Source organism: Crassostrea angulata, chromosome 4, assembly GCF_025612915.1.
Source record: "Crassostrea angulata isolate pt1a10 chromosome 4, ASM2561291v2, whole genome shotgun sequence".
Classification (NCBI taxonomy): Eukaryota; Metazoa; Mollusca; class Bivalvia; order Ostreida; family Ostreidae; genus Magallana; species Magallana angulata.
Genome location: NC_069114.1, coordinates 6,837,685 through 6,846,988, shown reverse-complemented (window position 1 = coordinate 6,846,988; position 9,304 = coordinate 6,837,685). Strand labels below are relative to the sequence as shown.

Here is a 9,304-nt window from a genome sequence, read left to right as displayed (position 1 = left end):
TATTTGATAACGGAGAGAGCACATATTTAAATACTTTTAAATCTTTTTAAAGTTAAAACTAAAATAAACACGCTAATTATACCCGTCTCCCGTTTATCACAAAAAAGTATAGACAAAGATAAGATTTAAATCACCGCCTACTTGAAAAAGTCAATTATTTTTCATCCAAGAGATTGTTTTTGGAATTCAACCTATAATTCTGTGTACGATCAAACTGAATTAAAAACCGGCGAAGAGAAAAAAGAGAGGGGGCTGTTATTATTAAGACTGGTTTGTTATACAATGTCCATACAAGCTTAATTAAAATTCCTTTATTGGTTCAAGGCGGGGGGGGGGGGGTGTTATTCAGTCCGGTGGGTCCTGCTTATCGAATATTAAAAGACCACTTTAAAGGTCGATACATTCCCCTTACATCGGGGACTGTGTTCTGTGCGGGTGGTTAGGGGAATATAGATTCCTTCTTATCAGTGAAATATGAATAACTTATAGGAAAGTGGATCCCCCTGTGAAGGATTGACATACGAACTACTTTGCTGCAGAAATAACCTCTCTCTCTCTCTCACCTCTGAAACTTTCCAGGTTTTTTTTAAACAATAGAATAGCCCGGTAATGTAATCGTTATAGAATGTGGAATTATGTCATTCTATGGGAAATATATGGACAGAGCTTAGGTTCTGAACAACCTTGATTTTATTTAATAATTTTTCTTGGGCATGCGTATTACGTCCATTCTGAACAGGCTGACATTTATGAACTAGGATAAATTCACGTTCTATATAATCGTTGGTCCAATCTTGTTAGCGATATTGAGTTGTATAATTCATCTGTTGATCGTAGGGTAAAAGCTGGTCTGATTATAGAAATCATAGATCCTAATTAATACCGCTCTAACGTGCAGATTCCAACTGAGTTCGTACTAATTAATCACAGATAATGAAAGTCGGGGACTATGACAAGACCTTATTATCGAATTGGTTCACATACAACTAAGGTTAAGAAGTAAAAAAAAAAAAGACTGCATATAGGTCTTTTTAAAGAAAGAACGTTGAAACAGTACTAGTGCTAGCGTTTTCTTATTACTTCAACAACCAGTGAACATTCGTGTTAAAGACGACTTCTCATATTTAATTGAACAGGACAACTTTTACAGTTGATTACAATATCAATACAGCATTCAGTGTGCACTCCGCATTAGGTAATATTTGTTTGGTGTATGCTAACTTTATTCTATAAAAAATGTAATATATATAGGTCTGTGGATCGCAATGTCGTAAATTTTGTTTTGACTGCATGTAATTGTGCATACATGTCGTGAATTTCAAATTTACAGCTTCACACTGTCTCAAAGTGAAAAAAAATTCTTCATCAAACATAAACGCACACGAGCCAATAAATTACATCAGAGAACAGAAATGGTCTGCATTACGCGCTGGTTAACACCCGAGCCTTTTTATATCCTTTGCGTGACACACGTCGCCCCCTCTATTAAAATTCCTCCGAAATGGAGGGATTATATGTAACAAAGCCCTCCCCATTCTAAGTTTAACCCCCACCATGCTTTCAATGAAAGAATGTTTGAAGCATTCTCTGATGTGCTAACAAGACTTTTAATTTTTAATATCTCTCATTTTTTCCCCCGTGTTCTTGAAGAAGAACAAAACTGGTGTCGGTTTAAACGGAACATTTAAAACGAAGTAAAATTTTCTCCATTTAATGCGTTAAATACACATGTACAAGTATATAGGAAAGGTTTACCGCAAACTTGCTGCTGGTTGCTAGGGACGCCAAAAGAAAATTGTATAGATTAACTTTTTTTAGAGATAAAAAAAACCCCTTGTATATAGAAATCCCCTCCCCCTCCCCCGACTCTCACAAAGTACCACCCTCTTTGCCCATGAGAAAGAGAGAGAGAAGGAGAGAGTATATTCTTTTCCTCAGTATATACGAATAAACTTGACAGTCTTCAGCATGAAATCTCAATATTTACTCTGAACTTTAAAAGAAGGTAGTGGCGCGAATCCGGAGATATGATAGAAATGTCGATTTAAAGCGCAATCTCTCGCCCGGTCTACCTGTGTATGGGTGGTGTAAACAAAGCGCTAGAGCCATAACAGTCGTCAGGAATATATACTACCCATCGATAAACGAAAGCCTCAACATGGTAAGTCTTTTTTCACTTGTTTTCCATAGCAACGACACGCTGTAGATTTCATTTTCTTAAATCCCATCTCAATTTTAGATAAATTTTGATAAAGGAAAGTATTTTATACAGGGGTTTCTTTTCCCACGCTTGATGGAGATTTAATTTAGTCTTGGATACGAGAGCAAACAGTAAGGGAAGATGGCATGTTAATCATATAAATCTTGTCATACAAATTCTGTACGTTCAGATTTGTTGTAAAACGTGACTTTGTTTAATTTTAAAACTAGTCATCTAGTGTAAAATATAAATATATCAATTATTCTTCATCGAAATGGTGTTTTGTTTTTACTCATGGCGATGTATTTTCAAATTTTCATACTTAATTAAAATGCGAGGAATAAAGTAAAGCAACCAGGTTTACTTTAAATATAAAATGAACATATATTCCCTTGATCAGAAAGTTTCATTTGTTTTAAAATCATCAGAATTATTCAGATTTATAACTTACTAGCTACATCAAAAGCTACCATATACACATGTTGATTTTCTTTAAAATCCAGGTACAAAGGGCTGGCCCCCTGTTGAATCTTTCAAACATTTAATTACCTAAGTATTCAGACCCGGGACAGTGGGATATTTAATTCTTTTTCAAAAGACAGATAATTTTCCCTTGATCGAACGATTTCCATCTAACTCTGGCGTGGAATTCTTTGCAATATCAAAACTCTGAAATTTCCACGTGTTGGCCCATTCATGATTCGTGAAAACTTCCCCCCCCCCCCCCCCCCCCACACACACACACACGTTTCCAAATTGCCGATATAACGGATTACAGTGGAAACAATAGTAAACCTTAAGAATGTGATGTAATATTTCACCATAAAGTCGATTAATTATGAATTATGTCAGATTTGTAAATCTAAGACGTCATATTGCAAGTACATATTCCTTGTTAAGACCTGCGATTTAAATTCCTCACTCCTTGTACATAGAGTTTTATAGCACCGTTTACGACAATTTTTATGCTTACAATCTTTAACGGTTATTAGGCAGGCACGTAGCATCGTTTTTGAAAGTGGGGGGGGGGGGGGGGCAGACCCATCCAAAAAATCTTGACAAGCAAAAAAAAAAACAAAACAAAAACAAAAAGGGAAATTTAAAGTTTCCAAAAATCTTCAAAATCCTAATCCGTGGGGGGTGGGGGTAGACTCAACTATACTTCCAAAAAAATTCTTCCCAACCAAAATTGTTTTCCCTCCAAATCATGAAATTCCTAATCCGTGGGGGAGGGGTTAACTTCAATTTGACTTCTCATTTCCTTATTTCCATATCAATTTTTTACTAACTTCCAAAAAAGTGTGGGGGGGGGGTCCAACTCCATTAAAATTCATTTTTTTATATGTAAATTTTAAAAAATTTGTTGCTGCGCGAAAAAGTGGGGGGGGGGGGGGGGGGGCAGGCCCCCCCTGATGCTACGTGCCTGTTAGGAGACTTACTATGCTTGGGTCATATCTATACGACGATATATAATTTGTCAATATCATATATCCGCTATCTGCTTATAAAATCTTTACTGATTTTTCCCCTCTTTTCAGGATGAATCTGGGGATGTTGCAAGTAAGTTATAATTACTCAATTTCAATCTATATATGTTTTTTTTAAAAATATTTATTACTTTTTAAACTATTACTAAGTATTATACTTATATAGCTTTTAAAGTTTTATAGAATTTTCTGTTAAATATACATTTCCACATCTTTATCTCCGAGACAATACGAACCCTCTTCAGCATCTTCAATGAATTATTGAAGCGTGACAGTAAATGAATTAAAGCTTATAGTACTATGATGGCATTACGAGCTAAAGTTATAAAAATTGAAGGCAAATTTTAAAAGTTTGACTCTCGTTTCAAAGGCAGTGGGAATTTGCCCCCTTAACGCGAGTAACAATACCCTGCATGGTTTGAAAATAATTGTATTAGATTTTAAATTTCCCATCGATTTCTGATCGTTTTCATGCATTTACATAAGAATAAAGAGTATGTACATAAAAACCAAATCAACCGTGTAGGCATTATAGAAATTAATATTAAGTTAACGTTAGCTATTAAACCCTGTTGGAAGTCAATTTAAGTTCCTTTTTATGTTCATAGTCTTGATAACCATATACTAGTATGCAGGACGTAGACATATCAATATATAGAAATGTTGATTAGGAGGGAGAAAGTTTTTACCTATATGTACATACAAACAGAAAAAAACCTGCAGCGATGGCTTGTGTCAATTGTCTTTCTCTGGAAGCATTTAAGGGTGCTCAATATGGTTTTCGCTTTTCTAGGGGGCAAAAAGATACATGTAATAACTTTTGAAAACGCGATTGGATAGATGTACTGGCTTCATTTTGAAACAGATTGTAACTTGATGGTTTTCTGACGATTAACAATAAACATATGTCGTTTGTCAAAAGGTACCAGCACCTGACTGGTGGTTTGACGTTTTAGACTTCTTAGTGAACTGGAAAAAATTAATACACATGTATATTGTTAAACGTTTGGTTTTCTTACACTTTTTGTGAGGATTAAGATATTTGTTTTCGTAGAATATTAAAAATAAACGTTCTTTGATTTTTTTCCCTTATGATAGAGTACCTGCAATACATTGGCTGCTTAATTAACTTAATTAACTTTATGTCCACTTTGTCAGAGGTTGAACTACTATATATTTTTGGGTAGAGTACCATAGCTTATTATTATACTTTCATATTAAATACTGAAATCTGATTGGTTTAGACGCAGTTGATAATCCGTTCTATTACCCTCAGCGTTAGCAATACACTTAGCAACGGGTAACACAACGAATTGTTACATGCCCTTGAATGGTGCGCGCACGGTTCGGCTTGGAATTTGCCTGGTTTCTATATAAAAGCAGTAAAAAAATCTCTAAAATTAAGACATTCAGTATAATAAAATAAATAGTGCCTGTTTGGGAGGATAACAGTTGAAATTGACACCCTTCGAAAACCACTGTCAACCTCCGCTTCGCGTCGGTTGACAATAGTTTCCTCGGGTATCAATTTCAACTGTTACCCTCCCAAACAGGCACTATTTATATACTAGTATTTGACGGACAGATGTTTTAGCTTTTTGTTTGGTTGAGTACCAACAGTACTTCAACTGTCACTTTATACTATGTTTGAACTATTCATTCTTATTTAGTACCAGCAGTGCTTTGACTGTATGTCTAACTTGTTGTTTACTTTGACCAATGCTTGGACATTTTTTTTTATCATCGTAGAGTACCAGCAGTACTTTAACTGCATGTCTAACTCATTTTTTACTTTGACGAATGTTTGACCAATGTTTGGGTTTTTGTTTTTGTAGAGTACCAGCAGTACTTTGACTTTTTTTTACCATTGTAGAGTACCAGCAGTACTTTGACTTTTTTTTACCATTGTAAAGTACCAGCAGTACTTTGACTATTTTTACCATTGTAGAGTACCAGCAGTACTTTGACTATTTTTACCATTGTAGAGTACCAGCAGTACTTTGACTATTTTTACCATTGTAGAGTACCAGCAGTACCTTGACTATTTTTACCATTGTAGAGTACCATCAGTACTTTGACTTTATTTTTACCATTGTAGAGTACCAGCAGTACTTTGAGCGTTTCGCGGTGGACGGTCAGCTGGATAAACAGGGTTTCCGGTCTGTGCTGCAGTGTCTGGAGATAGATCCGCCCCAGAGAGTCGTGGACGACATGTTCGCCGAGCACGACAAGGACGGTACGACACTTATAGCCATCTTTTAAGTTTTCTTGGTTTTTTTGGCAGCGTTTCGTTGCGTCAAATTCAACGAAACAAATTGTGGAACTTTAGCTCAATTTCTAAAACAAATAACTTGATATAATTACTGGTTGTAACGCTCAGCTTATAGAAGATAAATTCTGTAGCTGTTGAATTTATTCCCACAATCGGGGGTTGGTTTAATCGAATCATTTGCAAAACCCTATCGGGTTTCATCATATATTTGAATAAAGAAAGTGATACTATATTGTGTTTCATCACTAGATCTCCAAGATGATACACTTATACAGTAATCCATTTATATTTATTTACTTATTTATTTTGCTTTGAATCTTGCTATTTCAGAGAGTTCACAGCTGAGTCAAGACGAGTTTTATGAATGGATCAAGGACCGACTTAAGTCTAAGTCGGAGATGCGCGACTCGCTGATGCAGAGCCTGGACATCCTGTTCCCGGGGACGGACCGTGTTCCCATTGACGACCTCCTGGCCAAGCTCTCGGAACTCGGCGAAACATTCGACGAAACCGAGGCCGCTTACGCTCGAATGACGCTGGAGGAATTCGACAGCAACAACGATGGTGCTATTGATAAATCAGGTAACTACAGTATAGGTAAACTCAGAGACTGAGACATATGTGTACTCCTTGGTGCAAGGGAAAGCAACCCTTCGGCCGCCAGTCTCTAGAAATTGTGAAAGACGGGTCTTCTGAGCGAAAATGATTCTATATATTCAAAATTAAAATGACAATATGACAATTTTTTTTAAAAATTCACATAGAGAAAATCCCACCACTCACCACATATCCTCACCACCATGGATCAGGATTTTCATAATTTACTTTGCGATTAATTCTCATTTGTTTTGTTTGTTTTTTAATTTGCTCTTCGGTATTTTTTTGGATGGTTCTGCCCAAACCGAAACCCGCCCTCGGGTCAAATTTAAAACGATGATATGTGCCTGTAATGAAAAATTAAAAATATATATGTTCGAGTAGTTTCCAATGTTCATTGTAGTTTTGCCTTGCTCAAACGATTCTTACAAAATTGAACGATGATAATTTTCTTGAGGAACTGTATCGAGGATGAAATTCAATTATTTCAATGTCATTGTAGAATTGATGAATTGCTTTTACTCGGATGAAATGCCACAGGAGGAAAATCCCGAGACTGTTGAAGAAACTGTCGAAGAAACTGTTGAGGAAACTGCAGAAGAAACCGTTGAAGAAACGAAAGAGGAAACTCAGGAAGAAACTACCGAAGAAACGAAAGAGGAAACTGTTGAAGAAACCACAGAGGAAACTCAAGAAGAAACCACAGAGGAGACAAAGGAAGAAACAACAGAGGAAACTCAGGAAGTGACAGAAGAAACGACAGAGGAAACTCAGGAGGTGACAGAGGAAAAGACAGAAGAAACAACAGAAGAAAGTAAGGAAGAAACGACAGAAGAAACCCAGGAGGTGACAGAGGAAAAGACAGAAGAAACGACAGAGGAAAGTAAGGAAGAAACAGCAGAGGAAACTCAGGAAGAAAAGACAGAGGAAACTCAGGAAACAACAGAAGAAACGCCGGAAAATACCGCAGAGGTCACAGAATAATCGGAAAATAACGAGGATGCGTCAATGTTTGAGAACCTTTCAGAGATACTAACTTGATATTTTTGAAATCCTCCTTACAGCAAAATCATAAACCATACAACAACGGAAACAATGGTGCACATTTAATAAAAGAACACTCGATTACAATTTTATTTGCTTCCTTTATTTAACGTTTTAGTGGTAGTAATTACAAAACGTTGTGCTTTAGCGCTCGGCATGTATATCACGATTAAGGTGAAGAATCTAATGGACAGCATCAAAAAGTTTTGTACGGAAATTCTTCTAACAATAGATCGAGGATATGAAAAAAAATCCTTCCCGTGTCTGCGACTGGACACAGATAAGATGGAATTAAATGGAGTATCTCCACCAATTGTGAATCCGGATATCGTTATCCTCGTTTGTGATCTAGTCCCTGTATCCATGGAGACTGTGATATTAATAAATGTTATCAATAAGAACTCTTGGCCTATTCATACTATGTTGGTCTTGTTGAAATCAATATTTACACATTGGGCATAATTAGTCTTTTAATAACACTTGTGTTTAAGAACTACCCTGTGAACTGAATGAACCTTTTGGAATTCCCATTACAGTTACTGAAAATGTATTAATCATATTTGGATTGTATTTTTGCACTGCAAGCCAAGCATTTTTTGAAGTAGTGAAAATATCAAGCTTTATCCAGTATATAGCATTTATCTCTGTTCATCACCAAGTTCTGTGTAAATACCGACCTACAATTATGTGTTGTGATTGTTCTATCTCTACATTTTACATGTACCGTACATTGTAGTTTCAATTTTTTATAAGATCTCTCAATATAGTCATATTGACCACTATATAAATGTGTTACAATTATAATTTAATAGAATATTCAAATAAAAGTCAAATCTAAAAATGTTTCAGTTCATTGAGTATACAGTTTATCCTCATTATTGTGAACATTCTTATCTTCTATACTTGTACAATGAAAATCAAAGGCCTGAAGGGCCATAATGGCTTACGGGTTTGATATGACTATATTTACATGGATCGAGTATGATTCCCTCTATTTCTTACGGAAACTTTAGTTTATTTATAGCTCTATAGAAAGTAACTAGCTACATGTAATTCTTAGATCTAGAGAAACTAACAGGACCGATATCAACATGCCCCATTTGTTGATTGATCGAACCTTAGTGACCGAAACAGACAGGATTGAAATCTAGATGCCTCTTTTATCAACTGGTTGAAACCACCATTGCTGTCAGGAAAATCATAGACTGCATGAAATAATTATGATGATGTCAGAATCAAACTCCAATATCCAATGACTGCAGTACATTAACTGTAAATTCATTCAACGATATAGGACACAAAAACACTTAAAACCAACATGCTCTCAAATATCAGTTTACCTTGAATTCCTACGCACTATGAACTTGGGGGGGGGGGGGGGGCAAGAAACAAGCAGAACTATGCAATTACAGCAAACTTGTTTTGACACCAAATTTAATTAAAATTAATTACTGCACTATAACTTTGCAGTCAGTCTCTCTTCACATGACATGTGTACACATGTACGTCATTTTCAGAGGCATACTATACCATGCCATACGATGTTTCTATGTTATAGTATTGTGGCATCGCTTCCGTATATGACTTGCAATCAAGCTTAACTGTATATTGTTTTCTTATTTGAGTACATTTGGTCTCAAGTTTCCAATATTTTTACGACAAATAAACAGTTCAATCATAGCACAACCAAGGTAACTCCATCGA

The 9,304-nt window shown here is 35.8% G+C and overlaps 1 protein-coding gene across 1 annotated transcript; it reads left to right on the top strand.

Moving 5' to 3' along the window:
• Positions 1-2,003: 2,003 nt before the first annotated feature.
• Positions 2,004-8,441, top strand: LOC128180814 (ring-infected erythrocyte surface antigen-like). The gene is made up of 5 exons (XM_052848967.1): positions 2,004-2,161; positions 3,739-3,760; positions 5,786-5,923; positions 6,290-6,541; positions 7,059-8,441. The coding sequence occupies exons 1-5, from the start codon at positions 2,159-2,161 to the stop codon at positions 7,538-7,540; spliced, it is 897 nt and encodes a 298-aa protein (XP_052704927.1). The 5' UTR covers positions 2,004-2,158; the 3' UTR covers positions 7,541-8,441.
• The last annotated feature ends 863 nt before the right edge of the window (positions 8,442-9,304 follow it).

Bases quoted from the DNA above. Each gene is read 5' to 3' on its own strand.
- LOC128180814 (XM_052848967.1), top strand. The intron at 3,761-5,785 runs GTAAGTTATAAT...TTACCATTGTAG, and splicing joins TGAATCTGGGGATGTTGCAA to AGTACCAGCAGTACTTTGAG. The intron at 5,924-6,289 runs GTACGACACTTA...TTGCTATTTCAG, and splicing joins CGCCGAGCACGACAAGGACG to AGAGTTCACAGCTGAGTCAA.